The 24,451-nt window shown below is 50.7% G+C and overlaps 1 protein-coding gene across 1 annotated transcript in view; it reads left to right on the plus strand.

Annotated features, from left to right (window-relative positions):
* The first annotated feature begins 547 nt into the window (after window positions 1–547).
* SMYD2 (SET and MYND domain containing 2) overlaps window positions 548–24,451 on the plus strand; it is a 50,276-nt gene continuing 26,372 nt past the window's right edge. Inside the window, exons 1-2 of the mRNA XM_028531067.2 lie at window positions 548–1,283; window positions 21,366–21,429. Of these exons, the coding sequence (XP_028386868.1) occupies window positions 1,111–1,283; window positions 21,366–21,429 (237 nt within the window). The 5' untranslated portion in view covers window positions 548–1,110. The remainder of the gene's footprint in view (window positions 1,284–21,365; window positions 21,430–24,451) is intronic.

Below are 24,451 nucleotides of genomic sequence, written 5' to 3' on the forward strand. Positions count from 1 at the left end.
GTATCACAGTTTGGGAACAAACTTGAGTTTTAAGGATTAGCGTTTTCTGCAAAATTCTCATTCTCTCTTCACACTTTTAGCCTCCACTGTAAGCACATCCGTTCCGGCCTTTACATAAGCCCACCCGCACGCAGGTCACATCCTTCTTTCTCATGTGAGTGAGGCCAGTAGCTGCGTGTGCGCAGGACTAACGCTAACCACTGTCCTATGTGCCTTAGGTGTTTCAAGTCCTCTGGGCGGCTCGTAACCTGATTGGTTAAAGCCATCGCTTAGGGCGCTGGCCACGCCGCGGCGTTGCCCCTAACAGGAGCCTAATTCCTGGAAGGCGAGGTTATCGCCCACTTCCTCCGCATCACTGTGCCCGCAGTCTCCGTGAGCTCTGCGGCCCAGGGCACTTCCGCCTCGGTGCACGCATTTACCTGCCCCCTTGGGGGGGGGGGCACAGGGAAGACTAAGTGCACACCCAACACTCCCCGAGACTCCCTGGGAGACTTAAAGCCTCACAAACCTCAGCACATCAAACTTTCCTACTGTAATTTCTCTTCCGTCTTCCCCGATGACTCACTCCTTCTAGGGTCTAACCGTGTGAGGCTGAGAAACAGCTTTGCTCCCTTCAAGTTAGCAAGGGCGGGTCATCCTCTCCCTGGGACTAGCCGAAGGTCCAGGGGTGGCCTTGGATGCTCGTCCCCGTAGGCGACCGCATCCCGCCCACGAGGGGACAGCCTCCGGCTCTCTCCGCGGAGACGCCGCGGAGGCGCAGACGTCTCGCGCCCTCCTTCCAGGAGCCGCCAGGGCTGCAGCTCTTTGTCACGGCCACACCGGAAACCGAAACCGCCCCGATCGATCGTGGGGCGCCGGCCGAGGGTCCCACGCTCGGGGCGGGGCCGCGGGGCCCGTCCTCCTCCCCACGGGAGCGCGTGAGGACCGGGCGGGGCCGCCGTCCCTTCCGGGGAGCGGTGGCCACCGCCGCGTCTGCCGGGCGGCTTCCCACCCCGCCCCCCGCAGCTCCGGGTGACGCTGCTCCAATAACAGCTCGCGGGGAGCCGCAGCCCGAGCTCAGCCGGCGCCGGGCACCCCTCCTGACAGCCCGGCCGCCCCGCCGCCGCCACCATGAGGGCTGAGGGGGACGGCGGCCTGGAGCGCTTCTCCAGCCCGGGCAAGGGCCGGGGGCTGCGGGCCCTGCGGCCCTTCCAGGTGGGCGACCTGCTCTTCTCCTGCCCGGCCTACGCCTTCGTGCTCACGGTCAACGAGCGGGGCAACCACTGCGAGCACTGCCTCGCCAGGTAGGCGGGGGGCGGGCGGGAGCGGGGGGCGCCGCGCGGCGGCCGGGACCGCGGCGGCAGGAAGTGCGCGCGGCGCGCGGGGTCCTAGCGCCGGCCACTTCGGCGGTGGCCCCAGCGGCGGGTGCTGCGGGCGGGCAAAGTCGTTTTAATCCCACTCTGGGCCACGCCACGTGCAGTAGGAAGCCGGGGCCACGTTGGCGCCGCACGCCCTTTACCGCACGTTTTCAGAGTTGCTTACGCGGGATGTGCCAAGCTGGGAGGGCAGGGCACTGCCCTCCAACGTGGGCTCGGAGCCAGCCTTGTTCCACGTATGGTCATGCGCTGCCCTCTAGGTGCACTGCCAGCGGGGCCCCAGGTCCGGGCAGCCATAGTCTGTCATCTTTAACTTGTGCTTCTTGCCGTGTGTTCTGTTCCCCACAGCCCGGCCCTGCCACAGACTTGCCATTTCCTCCACGGAACTTAATGACACTATCTCATGTCAAGTACACGGTCCCTCTTCCTTCTCAATCTCTGCACTTGGTCTTTGGGGAGAAGCTAGAGGGGCACTGATCGCGCCCCTGGGATTCCGAGGGACTGCACTGATGGGGGACACATGTAGCCCTGGTTTGGGACTGGGAAGAAGACACTGTCGCTGGGGGGATTAGGCAAAACGTGTGGTTGAAAATGGCATTTAATTGTAGCATGTCATATGCACACATATTCACATACACCCGCTCATCGTTATATCCTCAAGCCAGTCTCAGGCCAGAAGGGCACCTTAGAAATCACCCATACAACACCTTCTCTCACCGTTTTACAGGCAAGGGAACTACTGCCCACAGAGGAAGTGCGGCTGTGTGCAGATTGTCACACCTGTGCTTAAGGGGATGAAATCTGTTCTCTTCAGTCCTGCCCATCCCCGCCCTGGTTGGTGCTCAGGAAAATTAGCGAGACAGGAAGTGGCTAGGAGTCGAGTCTGTGCCTGGCCTTCCACTGCTCTCTGAGAAATGGGCCCTGCTGTCCTTTCTTTGAACCTCAGTTTCTTCATCTTTTTTTTTAAAGATTTTATTTATTTACTTTTAAGGAATGGGGAAAGGAGGTAGAGAAACATCAATGTGTGAGAGGGAGACACATCTACCAGTTACCTCTCGTGTGCTCCCAACTGGCGGCCTGGCTGCTGCAACCCAGGCGTGTGCCCTGACTGGGAATCGAACAGGCGACCTTTCATTGCGCACACCAGCACTCAATCCACTGAGCTGCACCAGCGAGGGCTCTTCATCTTTGAAATGGTGATTCTTGGGAGAGATTAAGCGAACCTGAGTTACTGCGGGTCCCCTTCGAGTTCAGGTCTCAAGTCCAACATTTACTGAAGTACTCAATCTCTGAGACCTGCGCACCTTATTCCACATTAAGACATAGTAAAAGAAGGGACAAAAGCTAAACACTATAATAATCTTGGCCAGACTCCCTACCAGAGCTGTCTTCCGCTTGGGGGAACCTGGAAAGAACTAGACGCAGAATCATGCCGTGGGCAGCTTAAGGGCTGTATGTGATGTGTCTCTTTGAATTGGTGAGCCAAGAGCTAAAGGGTCATGGTACCACTTTGCGACGTTTGAGTGAAGTGAGCACTGGGTTTTCCCAAAGTTAAAAAGGCTGCTGTGACTGGTCCCCTTGATCTTCTGAGCCTTGCTGTGGCTCAGAGTCTGATGCAGGGTGGGCGTCTGGAGTGGCAGGAGCAAAGCATGGTCATCCACCACAGGAGGAGCCCCCCTTGCCTTCATCAGGGATCCTGGTGGTCCTCGGTGTAAGTGAAGACCGGAGTGCCAGGCACATAGTAGGTACTCAGCTAGCAGTTACCAGTCCACTCCTCAAATGAATTAAAGATCAAATCCGTCTGGGTTCAGAAGGGAGAAGCTGAGCTGAGAGCTGCTTTTCTTTATTTGTGAGTCTCCTAACTGTATCTACTCCACACACCCCCAACCTTTAGAACAGTCGTGTACATTCAATGGCAACTTTGCATATGTGACAAAGCTTGCTTCCCCCACCCCCATTTTCAGAATGATGCCTGTCGGTGTCACCAGGGCTGCCACACGCATTAGGGTGGTTCTAGGCACCTCCCCCACCTGCTCTGTTGACTTAGGGGAACTGTCAACACCCACAGGTCACGTCCTCTCATTTGAAGTCAGCTAAAATAACACTCAAGAAATCATGATACCGTGACACCGACGACACTAGGAATACCTTGGTAATCCACTCCATGAGTTCCGTTAAGTCTGGTTAGTTTAGAGTGAGTGATTAGACCCTTCTCGTAGATTTAACGCCGTTTCCCCTGTCAACTGTTCGTATGCGACTGAGGACAAGCCAGTCTGTGCGCCTGTCCTAGAGGAGCGTGTGTTACGTCTTCACGGTGCCTCCCAGGGGTAGGAGCCGAGTTCTCAAACATGGAAGCATACAGGGCAAGATCCACCCCTCCCTCTCTCCCCCGAAAACTACTCCTTGTCCTTTCTTGTGCCAGAAGTTTAACGTCAACCATATCGCTTCGGTAAATGAGCCACTAGCGATATCCCCTGTCGTATTAATTGTATGAGGGTTTAACTTGTTTTGAAGGAAAATAAGTGATTTTTTCAGGAATAATGATGTTTTATGGCTGAAAAAAAAAAAGGGAAGTTTCGCAGGTCACCATGCAATGGAGTTGTTACTGTCAGGATGATTCAGACAATTTTAAATTTGTATCACATTTCCTCAGACTCGGTAGGTGACACTTGCAAAGATGTGTGCCTTGCCTCAGCAGCTGGAAGGCAGCTTCTAAAAATGTGTCTCCGGATCGGCAGCTCTCCTCATCTGACCTCTCAGACACATTTTATGTACGGACGCACTCAGGCGCAAACACGTGTTCTTGGCCTTAGGCCAACTTTTTGTGCAGGTTGGTTTACGTCATGGTTCAAACTTAGTATTTGATGCACTTTAACACTTGGCATTGTCTGTCTCAGAAGGAAAAATTCACTGTAATGGAGTGTTCCATCTGAATATTCATTCTGTGAGCAGCTCCTCAGGTGGGTGGCTGCTCCCCTCTTGATCTTTTATTCTTTGGCTCATGGGGCACTTCAGGGCAAGAATATTGTCTTTTTGTTGTCATTGATAGAGCTTATTTATTTATTTTTAGAGAGAGGAAGGGAGGGAGAAAGAGACGGGGAGAAACATCAATGTGTGGTTGCCTTGCACATGCCCCCTACTGGGGACCCGGTGGCCCACAACCCAGGCATGTGTCCTGACTGGGAATCGAACCAGTGGCCCGTTGGTTCGCAGGCTGGTGCCCAGTCCACTGAGCCACACCAGCCAGGGCAAGAATATTGTCTGGTTTGTCGGTTTGTTCAGAGTATGGAGGGAAAGTAGGAAGGCCCACTTAGCTTCCTTGAAATAGAGTTGTTGGAGCCCAGTTTCAAGGAGTGTATATTATGGCCAGCTCACTCAGAGTGGTGCTTTTAGCTTAAAATGTTTGCATGGCTAACACATTCTGACGGAGATGTCTTATTTCAGCAGTTATAAAGACGTAAGGTCCCCCAGATTGATCTGGTGGCAGTATCCATCTCCTCTTCCTCACTGATTGACCAAACTGCCAGAGCCATCTCAGCTGCTCCGCCCATCAGGAGGGGCCTGGACCCCAGGGGCTGCTGTGGTTCTGCTTGTTCTGGGAACATTTTCTGAGAGTGGGAGAGTCTCAAAGGGGAGAAATGGCTTCCCATGTTCTCAGATGATCTTGCTTTCTGAATGAAAACTGGACACTGGCTCTCACAGAGAAATCCCCGCTTCTTCTTACATGTGTTTCTATAAACATAGCACGATTAAAAAATCAGACCAAAAAATACAGACATCAGATTTCTTCTAAAATTTACCATTAATGCATGCACAATCCAGCCATCTGTGTGTCAGGTGAGATATTGTGTTGTCACTTTCAACATGTCGCTATTTCAAGTTTTCCTTTCATTTCGAGACTGCGAAGAAGGGCCTTCGGTTTGAATCCTGGCTTCGTCCCTTCCTGGCAGCTTGGTTTGGCTCCTAGCAACCTAGTTAACCTCTGTGAACTCCCAGGTTCCTCCATCTGTACGACCTGCACGTTAACACCCACCCACTGAGCTGGTCCTCAGACTGTGGAAGTCGAGCGCCCAGCACAGCCCTCACCCGTAGGAAGCTGTCACAGTTGGCCCGGTGTCTGGCTTGTACTGGTTGGATGCTCTCTGCTGCTAAATGTTAACTAGTGTGATAACACATGGCAATGCCAGGGACTCTGTTAGGGTGCTGGGACTGGGGTGGGGGTACTGGGGAGGAAATACCGGGAATGGCTGGCCAGCGGAGTCTCCGTCCAGGTGGTCCACTGGCCCAGAGCTAAAAGCTCTCCTCCTTGGGTCCCCCCAGAAAAATGATGGGTGTCTGGGGTCGGTTTTCAGTATTTTTCAAAACCTAATAGGAATGATATAATAAACCTATACAGGTAAAACTTTTTTTTTTAAAGAGCCTTTTCTAGCTTCAAAGGGCTTAGGTACTTTAGTACTCTTTTACTATGACATTAGACAAATATTTGAAAAGATACGTGGAGGAAAACAGAATTTTCTCCACAGCAGAGGTACCAAGGCTCCTCTCTGCTGTCTCCTCTGAGACTTCAGAGTGCCCAGCGCTGTTACACGCGTAGCTTTCACATGCAGGGAACATCGTTTCTGTTACAGCGTATAGGGGGGCTCAGTGGCCAAGCTGCCCGTTTGGAAACGAGTTGAGATGAAAGGGACAGAGCAACAGCGGGGTATCTTGAAGTGAAATTCAAACCCTGGTGAGTTAAAACCACCATCTAACACCTTTCCCTCCCCAAAGCAATTGCACAGAATCCTCACAATCAAAAAAAATCTGAGGATCCATATACAATGACATTCCTTTAAATCACATTGCTCTTTGCAGCTCCGTAAAGTATTTCCAGACCCATTCTTATTGCGATTCTCTCAAGGATGGCTGGGAGGGAGGGGGCCTCATCTCGTTTTATGCAGGAAGAAACTGAGTGTTGGGCAGGTGAAGCTGTGTCCTTGAATCTCACTTGTCTTTTGTCACGTATTGTCACGCGCCTTCTCAGGAGCCTTCCAATGCTCCTTCTAAGAGCACCAGTGGATGAAGCCCTGTCTCCTCACTCTGAGCACGAGCTGCCTCCCTCCGCCCGCTTTGGCCTGAATCTCCTGTGCATTTCACACCGGGCCACCAGGATTTCATCCGCCTCCGGTTTCTCCTTGAATGAAATGCAGTGGTTACCACTTCCTTTCTTTTGCTCCCCGCTCCCTCAATAGGTGATTCAACAAACGAGCGCATTATTTTTAGAAGTTTAACAAATCAATTGATTCAGCGGTCTTGGACCTTCAAGACATCTTGTATCTGATGCTGTTTTGGGTTCAGAGATATTTGGATTACAGTGCTTTGGAATGTGCCTAAGAGCTACATAGATTCTTTTGCATGTGCTGATTATTATGTAATAAAACACAACAAGAACACCAGGCCGTGGTCCTTTTGTGTCTGTCGTCTTAGTTTTCAGACCCACATGCTGAGTTTGCTTCTGTGCTCTGCGGGGGCAGCATCAGAAGGGGAACCTTCCTTTTCTTAAACACAGCCGTTCTCCAGAAGCTTGCTCTGTGCAGAGTTCATCAGCGAGGTTGGGAAATAGAGTTTATGATGCAGCTGTTATAGGAGCTCCCCGGCTGGTGTTTCTGCCGGAAAAGCAGATTGCACACTATCTCCCGGGAGGTTCTTTAAAAATGCTAAGAAATGTCTTAAATGTCTTTGGGAAGGTCTGGGGTTCAGTGCTGTAGTTTAGCAGCGACTGGGTTTCGGGAGAGCTCAGAACTGGGGAGGACCCGGGGCAGCAAAGTTGTCTGTTTTAGAACTTCAAACAGAGAATCGCGGAGACAGTTTCTATTTGCTTCGGTGTTGTAGGCTTACCTGTTTTGCCTTAGGTTAATCTCTCATTTCTTTTCCTTGTCAATATGAAGACAATATGAAATCATCACAATTTCATGCCACTTGATTTCTGCTTCCCAAGAAGGCAGTCAGTAATGATAACTATTTATATTCCTGGAGTCAATAACTGAAGTCACTCCCCCTACCACGTGAGCGCACATATGCATACACACACACACACACACACACACACACACCTTTTTTGTGGACCTCAGGTGCAGAGTGAGGGAGGTGGTCATATTTTTCAGTTCAGGGCATGCTCTCACCTGGTCTGTGCAAGGCCAGTTTGATTGGAGAGACTTTCTCCTGTTGCTGATCCCTTATTGCCATCTCCTGCCCCTCTCACAGACAGCCCCGCGCTGGGCTCGCCTGCATGTCTCCAAACGGGAGTGTATGGCCCAGTCATCTCCAGGGAACTGGGCAGACCTGGACCAGGGTACCTTGGTTGTACTTGACCAGATTCAAACTTAGAGCCTTCTTCTGGTCAGCCCGGCAGCTCTTTAGTAGCTCCTAGAAAGGAAGCCACTCTGCCCCTGACCCCTTAACCCTGGAGAGTGGCCTATTCCAGGACCAGAGGCCCCTCTCCCCTCTCAAGGGCCTTGCATTGTCAGTCTCTGTACCTCACCATCACCTCTCCAACCCACACTGTCAACCAGCCTCTCATCTTTGGACCTCTAGCAGATCTGTGGTAGTTTAGGGTGCAGTCCCCCAGCAAGGAACTGACTGAAATAACTGCCTTTTCAGGGGTCGAACCCATGACCTTGGCCTCATTAGCACTTGTGCGCTGACCAGCCACAAAGCCACTCACCTCACTTTGTGTAACTTCTGCGGACTCTGCTCCTCCCACCCTCAGCAGCCCTTTTCAATGGCATAGGTGTTCCCTCCAACACAATAGGATAGAAGGGAATCCGGCCTCTTCAAGTCTTCTCTGAAGGACAGAAATATGCAATTTAGCAGGGAAATAATGCCAAAAGTCTTGAGAGCTCAGAAAACAGCTTATCTTTCTAGTTCATGCATTTGCTGAGAATCCAGCCACGTCTCTCAGATTCTTCTTCAATCAGAAATTTAAAAATAGTATGGAGCTCCTTAGTGTGTGCCAATTTATTAGCATAACATCTGGTGACTCTTCTTATACACGAAGTGGAAGGTTTAAGTGATTAAGTGGCAATATTGATGGATATTATTAAAATGGATTCGGTTAGCTTTTACAGGAAGGAGTGGATCTGAGGATGCATTATCCTTGGTACATCTGTAGTCCCTAGAAGCCGAAGCGCTCCATAGTGGCTGAGACACTGGTGGGTGTCCACATGGGCACTAGGGTGTGCAGGGGTGTCAGTGCCCACAGGATTCAGAATGCCCGCCCAGAAGAAAGAAGGACCGACCACTCACCCAAGAAGCCAATTTCACACCAGGGGGAGGGAGGTGGCGAGGAAATCTGGCTGACCAACGAGATGCAGTTTTTCGTCTTAGCCCAGTAAAAATCTCAAGGATTTGATGTGCTGGCTCTTGAGAGAAGCTGTATTGCAATCTGTGACAAAGTGAAAAGAACTTGGGCTTTTTCCCTTCAGTCTGTGTGGGTACCAGAAAGTGCTCTTCAGGGCCCCGGGCTCACATTCTGTTGGTTTCCCTCACCACGGTGATGTCTGTGTAGGAAACACGTGCCCTGTAGCACGTGCAGAACCTCTTCCCACCAGTCACACAAATACATGCTAGAGTTGGAACCGTAGAACCAGCTCAAAACCATCCTGTCCCAGGGGTCCCCAACCGCCGGGCCTCGGAACAGTGCCGGTTCTGGTCCCAGAATATCCGAGGAGGTTTTCTTCGCCTTTATTTTGCCCGCAGTGCCTTGAACTTCTCCAGGTTAGGAACCTGGCTGAATGGCAGGGGGCTTGAATGTGATGCATTTGAATCATCTGGAAAACATCCCCCCACCCCTGGTCCATGGAAAAATTGTCTTCCACGACACCTGTCTGTGGCACCAAAAAAGTTGGGGACTCCTGTCCTATCCTGTTTGAGGAGACACTTAACCGCTTTTCAGATACAACAGGTCATTCAGTGACAGCATGCATGAGAGGAGGGAACTTTGACCTCCAGCTGTACCCAGCTGGTACCAAAGTCTAGCCCTTGCCCCCAGGACCAAAGGACTGGGACATAACCAGAACTTGAGCATCGGAATGCTTTCAGAAGCCAGAAAAATCTGGTGCAAATGCCCCTTTACCACCAATAGCCAAGTTCCAAGGTCTCCCATGAAAACTTGCCCTGCCAGCACTTCTGTATACCTGTCCCCCACCCCTTAGAGCCCCTAAACCTAGTCCAGCGAGCAAGACGGATCTGAGGCTCCTTTATGTCACCCATCTTCTCGGTTGGCACCTTCTCGGCCAATAAACTTTCCTTACTCCAAACCCTGACGTTCTGAGTTTCGGCCTTTCGGAGTGCCGGGCACACACACTTTGTTTCGGTGACGGAGTGCCGACTGCTGTTCACAGCGGTGGCCTCAGATGTTCCCCAAACCTCAACAGTAAGGCGTTTACTTACGAGCCGATGGTCAGCTTCCTGAGAGTAGAGATTGTGTGTGTGTGTGTGTGTGTGTGTGTGTGTGTGTTTAATGTATGCAACCAGTGTTTATTTGGCGGAGCACTTGCAGGGTTCTGAATCCCAGGGTTCTGAATCCCTGGGGGACAACTGTGAAGAAAGGACACAAATCCGGAACACTGCAGAGCTAATATCCGAGGAGGTTTCCTTCGCCTTTATTTTGCCCGCAGTGCCTTGAACTTGGTATGGTTTCAGCAAATGGTGTGTTGAAGGCGGTAAGGTTTGGGGTTGAGTATTTTCTTCTATTTTGTTGAAACCCGGTGATCCAGGCATGCCATCAAGAAAATTTGATCAACCAAAATGTTTCACCATGCACTCCAGTTCGTGACTGGCAAAGAAAGGGAGAACTTTGACCAGGTAATATTTAGGTCTCCTGAACCTGCAACCGCCCCGCATTGTAGTAAAAGACCAACAGTTTGAGGTAGACATTTTTTAGGAGTTAATGAAATTTGCTCTCCACGTACACCTGAGAAAATATTTCTAAATGTCACCTTTAAAGACCTTTAGGGTTTTTGCACCTTAGAAACTTTAAAGTTCACAAGGTAGTGGGGATTTAGAAACATTCTGCTTGTTTCCTGCACTCTTTCTTTGATTCGGGCACGTGTGCAGACCTCCTAAGACACCTCGCTACTAGATCTTTTCTCGGTATAGGAGGGGGAGAAGGAAGTCCAGCTCCCCCTTCTCTTCCTGTGAACCTCCAGAGGCGACCCTGACGGAACTGTGGGGGCGGGGCTGCCTGACGGGGGCCCCCAGGACTGGGCGGTGATGTTGCAGTCCAACGTGCTCTGCAGAGTTGGTTTCGCTCCAGCAGTCCCGAGTTGCACACGCACACACATGTGCACACACATGCATCTGGCCAAGTCCCCGCTTTATCCCTCTTTGCCCAGATGGCTCTCGGGTGCTGAGAAGTCCATCCTGATTTCTGCAGGCTGGATCGACTCCCTTCGCCTTTGCCCCCATAGCTCCTTGTGCACCCGGCCTTCCTCACACTTGCTCCTGGAGTACAGGAACCGCTCTGACCTCATCTTTGTAGCCCGGGCACTTAGCCCGCGGCCTGGCACTCTCTGACCTGAGTAAATATTGATTAAACGAATAGTCTCATTTGTGTAACTTATCTTACCAGCGGCTCTCTGCACAGGCCTCGTCATCTACCTGCATAGACAACTCTGTTCATTCTTGGAATCGAATCCTCGTGGATACGTGCGGAGCCTTTCACTGATTCCTGTTTTCTGTAGGATGGAATCTTGATTGCTCAAGTCCTCCCTGTTCAGTGCTCTCCCCGTCCTACCCAGCGTGACCCCTCCCTGCTGTTTACTTAGACCCCGAATGTAACCCGGGTGGTCCTTGCAGTGTCCCACAAAGCTGCTCTGCCATTCTTCATTCCTCTTGTCCACCCGTAGCCTACACGGCTTTCCTCTCCATTATTCCCTTCCCCAGCCCCATCCCGGGGAAGGCCTGATACCCCAAGTCTGTTCATCCTCAAGAGACGCCCAACTCAACTTCCATCTCTATCCTGAAGCTTCCCCTTAAGTGTTTCAGCCCACACATCTCCTCACTTTACTCAGCTGCTAAGTTCTATCTGCACACATCGGTGGCAGTTTACTGTTGTATTTGGGTTTACCGAACACCCCGCTGCCCCAGGCACTGCACTCCAGCCTGGGGGTCCAGAGGTCACTGGGACAACGTTCCCTGGACGTGCCCTCTGTCTGTGTCTTGAACGAGCTCAGTCCCGGGAGCAGCTTCCTTCTCTCAGTTCAGTGTCATCTGGGAGCGGAGGCATCTTGTCCGATATGTATGTTAATCACTGTCGTGAAGGCAGGGCTTATTTCCTTAGAAAGCCTAATTTTGATAAAAATATCATTCCTCCCGAGCTTGACACAATACTTCACACATAGAAAATGATACTCTTGGGATAGAAACTTCTTGACTCAGGTAGATTAACCTACTTCTTCCCTGCCTCGTGTGCAAGTATAAAAAGTGATCTGTATTCAGAAATGCAAATGAAATCATTAGGGATTGAAAGACAAATGTCTGCTTTTTCACAATGGGTTGGCCACCGGAACACAGGTGTCGTGAAACCCACCAGCTCAAAGCCAAAGTGGGAAAGCAAAGACTCATATCAACATCATTATCATCAGATGATTAGATTGTGCCAAGTCTCCCACCCTGGCCATCTGGTCTACCAGTGTGGTAGGATCAACAAAAGAACCATTGGAAAATTCGAGGAGGCTGCTGAGGTGGGGGAGCGCTCCTGCACATGTGCCTGGGGCTCGGATAAGCTGGAAGCCGGACATGAGTGTGGTGTCTCCATTGATACCTCCCTGTGGACATTTGAGACCAGCAAGTATTATGTGACCATCATTGATGCCCCAGAACACAGAGACTTAGGCAAAAACACGATGACAGGCACATCTCAGGATGACTGTGCTGTCCTGATTGTTGCTGCCGGTGCTGGTGAGTTTGAAGTAGGCATCACCAGGAATGGGTAGACCCACGTGCCTGCTCTTCTGGCTGACACACTGGGTGTGAAACAGCTGATTGTTGGTGCTGTGGATTCCACTGAGCCACCCTACAGCCCGACGAGATACAAGGAAATTGTTAATGAAGTCAGCACCTACAGTAAGAAAAGCGGCTACAGCCCTGACACAGTAGCATTTGTGCCAGTTCCGGGCTGGAGTGGCGGCGACGTGCTGAAGCTGAGCGCTGACGTGCCTTGGTTCAAGGGATGGAAAGTCGCTCAGAAAGATGGCGATGCCAGTGGGACCACGCTACTTGAAGCTCTGGACTGCATCCTGCCACCAATACGTGCAACTGGCAAGCCCCTGCGTCTGCCCCTCCCGGCTGTAGAAGTGGTGGTATCCGTACTGTCCCTGTGGGCCGAGCAGAGACAGGTGTTCTCAGACCAGGCGTGGTGGTCACCTTCGCTCCAGATGACAGTACAACTGAAGTCAAGTCTGTTGCATGCACCATGCAGCTTTGAGTGAAGCCCTTCCTGTGGACAGCATGGGCTTCAATGTCAAGAACGTCTCTCGAAGATGTTTGTCATGGCAGTGTGGCTGGGACAGCAAAAATGCCCCACCAGTGGAAGCAGCTGGCTTCACAGCTCAGGTGGTTATCCCGAGCCATCCAGGCCACGTCAGTGCTGGCCACGCACCCGTGCCGGGTTGTCACACAGCTCATGTTGCTGCAGATTGGCTGAGACGAAGCAGACGATTGGTCGTTGTTCTGGGGAAAAGCTGGGAGATGACCCCGAGGGTCTAAAACCCACAGTGCCACCATGTCAGTGTGGTTCCTGGCAAGCCGGTGTGTGTTCAGAGCTCCCCTGACTGTCCTCCTGGGTCGCCTTGCTGTTCGTGACAGGAGGCAGACAGTTGCCGTGGGTGACATCAAAGCAGCGGACAAGAAGGCAGCTGGAGCTGGCAAAGTCACCGAGTCGGCCCAGAAAGCTCAGAAGGCTAAATGGATATTAGCCCCAACACCTGACACCCCAACCTTAATCAGTGGTGGAAGAAGAGTCTCAGAACTGTTTGTCTCGACTGGCCATTTAAGTTTAAGAGTAAAACACTGGTGAATGATGACAATGCATTGTTAAAGCTTCAGAAGGAGAGAAGAGAGTTCTGTGGACCGTTTGGGGTTTTTTGTGTGCGTGGCAGTTTATAAGTTATTAGTTGGTAAAATCAGTACTTTTTAATGAAAACAGCCTGACCAAAAATCTGTCAAAGAATTCTGAGACCGTTATTCAGGACAGATCGCCCGTTCCTTGGGCAAAGAGTTAATACGCATGTTTGGCTGCGGAAGGCCTGACCGTATTCTGGAACTCACACTTCACATTGGGTTTTAAAAGGCATTTTTACATAGTTTTTTCCCACTTTGTGTTCAGAGTGTTGAAGTGAGGAGTACTATTAGGGGCATTTTAAGTTTTTAAATAGTTCAATTTACGTGACTTTGGTTTCGTCCTTTTCCTTGTTATTGAATCACCGGGGGAACCTAATGTTATTGGTATTCGTCACAAAGCACAAGTGACAACGTCTCCATGCGTGGCCCCTTTAGAAGCAATGTTCCTGTACGAGAGAACTGGGTTCAGGAGAAAGGCATTCGTTGTTTCTCTCCTTTCGACTTTCCAATCGGTAGGCATCAGAGAAGTAGACAATAAAGTAGCGAGGAAATGTCCTTCTGATTTCGCACAAAAGTTAAGGAAGAAAGTGTTTCCAGAGGCAAATGTTAAACTTTAAAGAGCACACACCCGATCTTCGGGCAGGCTTGAGACGTTCAGGTTGTACGGGTCCCACAAGACGAGGCGTGGATGCAGGTGTCGTCCGGTGGCTGAGAGCGTCATTCAGCGGTCCCTGGAGGCCTTCCGTTTTTCTCCTCTACGTGTAGGCTCCGTGCATTTTCTCTGTAAGGCGAAGGTGAATTCCGCGTCGACTAGAGCCTGCATTAAAACAAATCCTAAATCAGGGTCGTCATTCTTTTCCCCTTTCTGAGCTTGACTCAACTAGTGAGATGTGGAGTCACACATGTAATATTTTTTATGTGGGTGGAGGAGTAATTGACAAACACCACTGTGCCCATTTACAGTGCAGAATGTGGTGGTTTTGTATACAAATGCACCGTGGAATGATGACTGAGATCCAGATAATTAACACAGCACCACGCAGAGTTAACTTTTCCGTGTGTATGGTGAGAATGCTTAAGATCCACCCCCAGCACCTGTCAAATACACAATACTTTATTATTCACTCTAGTCACCATGCTGAACGTTAAAACATCAGGATTTATAACGAAAAATGTGTACCTTTGACCTACATCCCTCCAGCACCCCTGCCCCCACCCCCGGTTTTATCATTTTGTGGCAAAGCCAACCATTCATTGCCGGGACCACCAAGGCCAGCTTTCTCCTTGTAAATCTAGCTTCTGTTCCGATAGTTGGAGAAACCTATTATTTGCTCCCTGGCTGCCCTAAATATTTCCTGCCTCCCCTGGAGGCCCCAGGGCTCCAACGTTTAACAAGCCTGAGAACAAAGGCAGGTGCGAAGGGGAGGGTGCAGCCAGGCTCTGGGAAGAAGTTCCCCCCTGCCCATGGGTCCCGGTTCACTGCTACATTGTGGATTAAAGTGATATGGAGCATCTTTCACTGTTACACAAAAACCCAGAGCCTTCGTATTATCCTTGTCCCCTGACTAGGGTTATAATAGGGTTCCATGACAATTCCTCCAATTTTTATTTCCCTCAAATAAAAATTTGCTGGTGTAACCACTCTCTCTGGGTGGGAGGCTAACTTTGTGTCTGATTGTCTTGTTTCAACCCACGGCGAAGTGATATTGCGCCGCTGGACTTTTTTCCTTTTCTCTTTTCCGCCTGGCCGGGGCTGTCTCTGTTAGGCGGCACACACTTGCCACTTCTTCTGTCGGCGTTAGTTAAAAGTAATTGTTATTGCAAACCCCCTCCGTGCCGGAATCATTTTCTTTCATGGTGAAACCCACCAAGCGCTCGCTTCAGTAGCAGAGAAAGCAGGGAGCTCACAGGATCAAACCCTTTTTATCTAGCCCAACAGCACCCCCGGCGACGCATTAACTAGCAGGAGTTGTTAATTACATCTCTAACTTGTTGATCTTCGTGGCTTCCGAATTTTAAAAGCAAGAAAATTAATCACTGCGTGTGTCTCCTCCCGTAAGAAATGACAGGCGCGTGTCTTCATAGTTCTGTTCCCGTCACTAATAATCAAATCCTTGCATTTTTCCCGTAGCATTTCTTTCTTCCCTTTGTGAATGGTGGAGCCATTTCTTAAGTTCAAAGAGCCCTTCCGTTCGCAGCAGGGTAAATGTTTGCCCATAAAACAAAGGCTTGAGAAACATAAATCCTCTAAATATGAGTCTGAGTGAGGGCACACTGAAGATATTTTCGTGGTTGACTTCACTTTAAAAAAAGAAAAAAAGGGAAGGCTCATTAAAAGTATAGTCCCGGTCAATGTCAACTTGTATTTTCTCATCTAATTTTCATAACAAACCTGTGAGGCAGGGGCTCTGTCTTTACAGTGGAGAAAACAGGTTTAGAAAGGATTAGCAATTTTCCCAAGCTCACCTGGAGCATGGAGCACCCGAAGAAGGGGAAGGGATTTGCTGTCCACTCTCAGTAACTGGTTGCTTTTTCTCCTTCTGCACTCAGGGGGTAGCCTGGCTCCTGGGGATCTAAGCACGTTCACAGGTAACCAGGTAGCTGACGCCAGAGGCAAAAAGGTGGGATTCGGCCTAAATTGTGAAGTGGGTGGCAGAGGGAGGTGGACAGAAAGCCGAGGCTGTCTTTTCCAAACTCCTTTCTGGCTTCTAGAATACTGTCTTGCCGTGGTTCAAAAACACAGTGTCTGCCACCTTATTCTCCTGAGCAGCCGTCATCAAGGGAGCCAAACCACCCAATACTCCACCCGGTGTGTGCCATTCATTGCTAAGACAGGTTACATTGTAGAAACAAAAAAATCTGCATTGCAGGGAAGGATGCTTCAACATGTCAACAAATTCTGCCCTCGAAAAGCACTTCAGCCCAATGGATGACTGTGGGCCTAGGCACTCTGGAAGCACATTAGAATCTCGTGGGGGAGCTTTCTAAAGATCCCCACACAGATCGATCACATGGGAACAGCTGGGCCCTACCCCAGGCCCGAGGGGCAAGGGCCCCCAAGGGTGAGACACTCGGAGAGGTTACTCGAGACTCACCCTTCACTCTCTTTGAGTTCCACTCCTTTGGGGTTGTTTCATCAGTTGACATTTCAGTTCATTCCTGCCAGTGACCTTTAGGGATCTTTCTCCGAGGAGAATTTTATTTTCTTTGTTTTGCAGCCTTCCCCCAAACCTAGACAATTCTGATCACGTTACATGGCAAATGAAAGATTTACGGCTGTGTCTTCTGTAGGAACAGAGTGTATGCCAAATGCCTTGCATACGCCTCCGCTGAAAGTAGATACCCCGTATGGAGTTTCTCTCTGGCTAAACTTCTCAGTCAGCAATAGTCAAACACTGGGTCTCTTTCTCTCTCCTTCTTTCTCTCCCCGGCACCTGCACATACAATGCAGGTACCATCTCAGCAAATTTTAGTTTGAGTCTCAACCAGTGGACTTATGAAAAGTTGACATCTTTCGCTGGCTGTGAACAGAACCAAAGCATGCGATACGTCGGGATAATTTCAACCCCCACCAACCCCACCTCACTTCACCTGGAATTGTGCATCCCGAAGCAGATCAGAGTAGACTCTTTTGCTGTCCACTAACGGTAACTGGTTACTTTTTCTCCTTCTGCACTCCGGAGGCAGCCTGGCTCCCAGGGATCTAAGCACATTCACAGATAACCAGGTAGTCGACGGCAGAAGCAAACATACAGTGAAGTCAGCCGGACAGCGTCAGTGTTCCGTCACCCAGTTCTCAGAGGACCTGAGCTGGTGTGGACTCACCCAGTGGCTGTCTGAGGAACACTTAGACACACCACACATACTGAGTGACAGGCACTGAGTGACAGGCAGGGACCTTCTTTGCACTAACTACAGAATCAGTCCTTATTTAATTCCAGCCCATGCCAAGTGAAATCAATTCCCGTGTCACGGTCGAGGGACCCTCTTTGTGAAAGTGCTCCCTCCCCAAATCTCATTTTGCAAAATGATCCTGGATTCTTCCCTTTGCATCTTCGAAGTAACATCAGTGGGATACCATTGGAGCTGGGACATAATGCAGACCAGAGGAAAGAATGCCTTTACTCATGCTTTGTTACTGCTGTTGGCTCATCCAAACACATGGGTTGATCTTGCTTTATGTAGTATGTGCTCCTGAATAATTGTCAGACTACTCAAGGAACGGTATCTGTGCACGATGAAGACAAAATGTGCACCTAGATGTGTAAATTTGGATTCTGCTGCCTACTCGTGAATGACCGCATTGGGGTAGATGTTTCTTCACCTTTGGGATCCTCCTTATCTTCATTTGAAAAATAGGAATCTTCTTTATGGAGCTGATGGAATCATTAAGATAGATCAGCCATTTTCAGACTTTTTGGTCTTGGATCCCTCTCTGTACTCTTAAAATTTGAGAGTGCCAAAGAGCTTTTGCTCACATGGGTTATATTTATCAATATTTACCATATTTGAAATGAAAACTGAGAAAATTATGTCCTTCATTTAGACAACAACCACTACTGTTGACATTTTTTTGAGAACTATTTTCCAAAACAAAAGAATTAGCGAATAGTGGTGTTGTTTTACAATTTTGCAAATCTCTTTAATGTCTAGATTTCCAGAAGACAGCTGGATTCACAAATATGCTTCCGAATGCAGTCTGGGGCATTAGGTAGTTTGGGCCGAAGTGTACGGAGAGAGTCCGCCCTCAGTTAGATATATCCTTGGCAAGGCAGAGGTATTTTAATAGCCTTATCAGTTAATTGTGGATATTCCTTGATTCAGCACCAAAACTCGGCAGGTGGTATTATCTTAAGGGTCAGTTGCCATGTGCATCCTGAAGCCGTGTCTGTGAACTGTACGTACTCTGCCACAGTAAAATCCCCTGGTCTGTCTGGCACTTTGAATGACTCTGGGGTGTGCCTAAACATCAGACGCTGGACATTCAGAAAATATTGGTTCACGAAAGTAGACAGCCCTCCTAAAAGCTGACTCACTTCATGAAAGCAGATGGAAGCAATCACAGCTGTAATCTCCTCAGGTCAGAGGCCGTCAAGCTCAGGATGGCAGACACATATTTTCCAAAATTCTGGTTTCTGCTGGAAAGCCCCATTTTTATCACCAGCAACAAAGATTGCCAATTGTCTTCCTAGAAGTGACAGGCTCACTCCATTCATTTAAGCAGCAGATCTTCCAGATACTCAAGTCTGAGTAACCACAGTTGGTCTAAAGTTGTTCTTTCAAGAAAAAATGCAAGAGAAAGCAGCCCATCCCGTTTGCAACTGCAGGGGTCCCAAAGGCTTTTCCCGGAGGCAGCCATCATGCTGTGCATTCTGCTGGTCCCCTCACAGCATATCTCAAAGATACATAGTGGAGAGTCAAGATGTGATAAAATTAATATTGTTACTGATTCCTCCAGGGACATCCTGAGGGAAGCTGGCTTTGTCCCCTTTGCTCTGAGAGTGTGGAAGTGGAGACGACAATGACCCTGGGGCAGTTTGGTGCCACTGATTTGATTTGTACTGAGACACAGGTGAAGGCCGTAGTATTATTTCAAAAATGGTTTTGACCTCCCCAGCTCCCTGAAAGGGTGTTCGGGCCCCCAGTGGTCTGCAGACCACAGTTGGAGGGCCGCTGGGATCCTTAGTGGAAGTGATGTAACTTAGTGCCAACACATAAAAGTTAGCCTTTTTCTTTGTGATTTGTGGCTGTGGACGTGGTGACTGGCTGTGCTGAGAAGCCTGGCCTTTGGGGGAGTTATGATGTCAATGGCACCTCGTGGAGTTCTTCCCTAGGTCACCAGAGCCCCACTGGCTTTTCCCTCCTGGGGATGGTACCTTGAAGCTGCAAGAAGCTCAAAGTCAGAGACTGCAGCTCTTCTAGCCTGCAGACAAGGCTTGTTTCATGTTAACGTTACTGCCGGCTCCGTAAAACCTATGGAATCCTTGATTTTTGTACAGTGTAGAGTTCATAAAGATATTTTTGTGATAATTTCCTAATCTTTCCTTTCAGGGCATTTTCAGAGGCTCTTCGGCTTTTGGGTTCAGGAGCCCTTGAAATTTGGCAGAATTTTCCGTTGTTTCCTGGGGGTGGGCAGAAGGTGGGTTGGTGGGAAAAGTGAGCAGCTCCAGTCAAACTTACAGAGATCCTGGGGCCCCACCCTCGCATAAACGAACGTTAACAAATCACTTTCGACATTTTTACGGGGTAGCATTGACCTGCCCCTTCTCCATTTGCAAACACACTTCTTTAGGGGAAGAACTTTGGAAGTTCCCTCCCTGGCCTTGCCCGTCTTTCCTCTCCCTCCCCTCGGCATTTCTTCAGGGCCCTCGTCACCAAGCACTTGCTTACCTGCCCCTTTGGGGCTGTTTCTAAGGGCACCTCTGTCCTCTGTCCCTAGTTAGAAAGTGCAGGTGAGCAAGGAACACGCGTCTCCTTGGTTTTACACTCCCAGGAGCAAAGTCAGAGGTTGGAGCTCTTCAGTTAGCGCCTCGGGGGTATTTCAGGCCAGAGAATGAATACACCCGGCTGCATCCGTGGGTGGGTTCCTTTGGGAACTGTTGAGACGTGCAAACCTGGAACGTTTATTTATGCCTCGGCTGCAAGATGTGCTTTCCTCCCACCCGTTCCTCGGGCAGCTCCTCGGAATCCAAGTGCTGTCACGAAAACGGCGAGGCGGCCCGTTCCCTGCCAACAGTAGCATTTTTGGCACGCGTTCTGGATTCCGTGGGCGTGGTGTGGGGACTACCACTGGCTGACAAGGACCAAAGGAAGCTTCTGCAGTGTGATTCTGTGCACACCCTGAAACACCAGCTCCCCCGGGGGCTGCAGGGAGGGGGCGACGAGGCGCCTGTGCTCAGCGAGGCTCCCCTGGCGGTGGCAGAAGGCCTGCACAGTATATTGGCAGAGCCACAGGTCAGCAAGCCGGCCTGAGGGCCGTGCCTGAGAATTAGACAGGGCACTCCACATACCACGGTCTGATTGAAACGATGTGGTTGTTCCCCACCTCCAAGCAATCTTTTAAGGGCCCTGTCATGTGTGGTTTAATTCAGCAGCTTCGCCATTTTTTAAAAAGCCGTGGCTCAGCCAACACCACAAACACACGCACAGGTAGCAGTCGGAAAGCTACGCTATCCCTGTCCTTGATGGGAAGCGAATGATATGGCGGCGGACAGGCAGCGTTGCCCTAGCTGGGAAGAGGCAGAAGAGTTGCCCAGCAGCACACTGAGAAAGGGGGCGTATGGACCAGTCACATCCAATCATGTTTTATTCAAGGGCATGTCTCCACCGCTGGGTCGCATTAGTCTCAAACTCGGCTCTCTGGACATTTGAATTACTGACATACTCAATTTTACCTCCTGTTTCACTGGTGTCTCCGAATAATAAAGCTGCCACTCACGCTGCAGTTTGCAATGTACCCCCTGTCCCCCGTCTTTGTCAAGTGAAGCCTCCGAAATGGTCTGATGTCTGTCCCTCTTTAGCAGGTGAGGGAACCAGGACCTAAGGGCCTTTGACGTGCCCCAAACCCCTGAGGAATAGCGCAGGTGATGTGGACAGCTGTGTGTCCCAAGCCAGGCACACGAGTCCAAGAGCGTGTCGCTCGCCGGTTGGGAGAGCGCCCTTCACGCTGTCAGGGTCGGGGGGTGGGGGGATGGCGGAGTGTGCGCTGTTTGACCGGCTCGCTCCTCCTCAAGGGCCGAATCTGGTCAAAAGCTCCTTTGGGAAAATGCCACTCACCAGCGGGAGAGGAAGGTAAGAGGGACCTTGGCTCCGCTTCCCGACCAGATGGCTCTGATTATCGCGTGATAAAAATGTGCAGCTTCGCGAGTCTGTGCCTCCCGCCACTACAGTGCCCTTTCTGTTTTTAAGGAAAGAAGGATTGTCCAAATGTGGAAGATGCAAGCAGGCATTTTACTGCGATGTGGAGTGTCAGGTAGGTGCCGGGCCAACTGGCAGGGAGGGCCCCGTTGCCTGTGAAAATCAGGACCCCCCCCACCCCCGCATCCTTCTCTTTCTTGTCACGGCTTCCCCCATGTCCTCCTGCAGCCCGGGCCGGAAAGCTCCGCTGTGGTGGAGGACATGGCTGGACACCCCTGGGTGCTGGCCCAGGACCAGGGCAGTAACACTTGGGGGCCCACGTGTAGGACCGAAAAGAGGAGCAGGAGGCGAAGGGGGAAAGACACGAGGAGAACCACGTTGGGCACGGGCAGGTGTGTCCCCAAGGTCGACAGTCCGCCCACAAGGCTGCTGGCAACAGATGGAATGTGCAGAGGTGACCGATGAGCAGTGTGAAAACGCTGTCTTTAAATTTTTTGAGTTTTGACCTTGTGGGCCTGTATTTTTATAAACCCCTCTAGCAGGCCACACGTCACCCTTGGGTCTGTTTGAGCCCAGCCTGGTTCTAGCTAGGCTTAGGTGAGCCCCGGCACCGCCTTTGACCAGCCAGAGGGCGGCTGCTACAAACTCGGACTGGGAGCTGGGGCTGAGCAGGGTCAGGAGGCTGGCTACGTGTGGAGCACAGCCCGTCTGGTTGGGTGGCTAAGTCTCGAGGGGCCCCTGTGCCACGGGAATGGGGAGCTTAAGGAGGAGCTCGGAGGAAGTCTTGCAGGCTCATCAAGGGACTAGCAGTGGTGTCTTCCAAATGTCCCTGCTAGATACCGGTTTCCCAAGTGTTCATAGGTATTCCACAGAAAAAGCGTTCCAAGTTCTGATGACCTGATTTTGGGGAGACTATGACCTTTGACCTCTGTACACTTTCTCCAGTCTATTTTTTTAAAAAATGGAAACCTATTAATACACCTTGGGAAATGCTGGTGCTGTTACACAGTGTCTCCAGCTGACAGGGAGTGACTTGGAGGCATTCACTCCCCCCCCCATCTACCCTGATTACCCACTATTTTATCTGATCCCTTCTTCTCTCCCCGAGCAGCTGGCCTCCGAATGTCCCCATAGAGCATTAGGTGGCACTGGGAGAGGTTGCTAAGCCCTTATGTCATCTGACTGTGGCACTCCGGTCGCAGTGGGCCCTTGCCAGAATGCAGCACAGGCTGTGCCATTGGCAAGGGAGTGGCTTCCTTGGCCCCGAAGGCCGCACGCACAGCCTGCCTCCCTGGGTGTCCCACGGCAGGCTTCTAGGGGTGGTCGGCCCGGGTGACAGTGAGAATGTAAATGGGCTTGTCGTTGAGTTTTGGGGGAGTGTGCCTTCTTCTGAGGAGGAGAGATCGTACTTGGCTCCCTCCAAGTGTGGCTAGAATACCCTGTGGTTGGACTGCTGCCATGGTGGGGGCATCGCGAGCCCCGGGACTTCCACGGTGTGGTTCCAGGCCTGACAAGTTAGCAGTTTCTATATTTAAGTTAAACACTTCTAGAAAAGTTACCTCATTACGTTCTGGTTCTTTAGAGAAGCGAGGTAGTAAATCACATGCAGCTCAGATGATATGACACAGACTAGCAGGAGGACGTGAGCCCCGCTCTGCATTCACGAACTCTGTGAATTTGGCAATGCCAAGGATGTCCCTGTGTCCCAGTTCCTTCAAACGTAAACAAGGACAGCAGTGCCCATCATTAAGAATTGTAAGGACCAAGTGATATGATAAATGTGAATGTTCTGTATAAACTCACACTGTGTACAGGTGTGAGGGCTTGTGGAAAATAATGTTGCAATAATTCAGGCGGGACCAAAGCTGAGGTTTATGCAAAGGATAAAGTGTATGGCATACTTTAGAGGTAAGGGGGCTTTTTCTTAAGCTAAGAGAAAGCATGGATTGTAAGACCTCGGGAACACTAATGGTGTGCACTGTACGGCTGCTGCTTATCACAGTACAAAATGAGTCTTCACTTCTCTAGCTGTAAGCCCTGCATTAATAAGGAACATTAGGATGCGTGAGGTGCTGAGCTTCCTCCCTCTGGGTGTCTTGAGCCTGCTGCTAAGCTCTCTCCCTCCTCCCTCGGTGAATTTAATAACGCCTCACTCGGTGGCATTATTCTAATGAGTCACTACGGAGCATGCTGGGGTTTTGAGGTGGCCACGTGGTTTCCCCTGCCTGGGAGGCAGGACCTGGTCTCCCAGGTTTGCAGACTCAGAACCTCACGAAAGAGCACACAGTGAGGGGCGCCCTCTCTTGGGGACCAAGCACTCCAATCCGTGTGCCTGCTTATTACTTGACAACAGGCAAATGACAGTCTGTACAGTTTTCTTCCTGTAGTCAAATTGTACAGGTGGTTAAATCATAGTGAGATTGCTTGGCGAGCAAGGGACCCCCAGATGGAGGATACAGTCTGGTGACTGTAAATGGCATCCAGAGGCCTTAGGCCGGGACATCAGCTTGCTGGGTTCAGCCTCAGGGCAGGTGGAGTCTTCCCTGCTCCTCCCCTCGCCCAGTTCCTGGGCCCGGGCACCCTCAGCGCTGCAGAGTACTCGTGCACTTCAGTTCTTCTGTGCTTCTGTTAGGTGTCTAGTGCCCAGAGGACCCACCCTCTTAGAGGGCCAGTGATAACACAGCTCCTGAAACCCCTCGTTTCTAGGGGTGCTAGGCTGGACTCGACCTGTAAGTTTCATTTCGGCTTCAATTGTCTCCCGTGGTTGAAGGAGGAGGCTGGTGGTCTCTAACCTTTTCCACCCTTTAGTGCCGAAGAACTGAGCACGTGCGGGGCAGTGTGGTGTGAGGAGACAGAGTGTCCTAAGGATTAAGTAATGGGAAGTGCCTGGAAAGGGCACTGGCCCGAAAGGGCTTTGCTTCTTTGCTGGGTAGGTACAGGCCTTAGGGAGGAATCTGAGGCATTTGCTCTGGATTAAGAAACTCTCCGGGATTCCGCCTGAGGGAATGCTTGGGTGGGGTCAAAGTGGGGGCTCTGCAGCAGGACAAAGATAAGACTAAGGGAGACCAGAGCGGCTACCACCTTGAGGAAGGTGCTTAAGTGATTGAGTGATTCTCTGCCTAAGAAAGCCTGGCCCT

Source organism: Phyllostomus discolor, chromosome 14, assembly GCF_004126475.2.
Source record: "Phyllostomus discolor isolate MPI-MPIP mPhyDis1 chromosome 14, mPhyDis1.pri.v3, whole genome shotgun sequence".
NCBI classification, from domain to species: Eukaryota; Metazoa; Chordata; class Mammalia; order Chiroptera; family Phyllostomidae; genus Phyllostomus; species Phyllostomus discolor.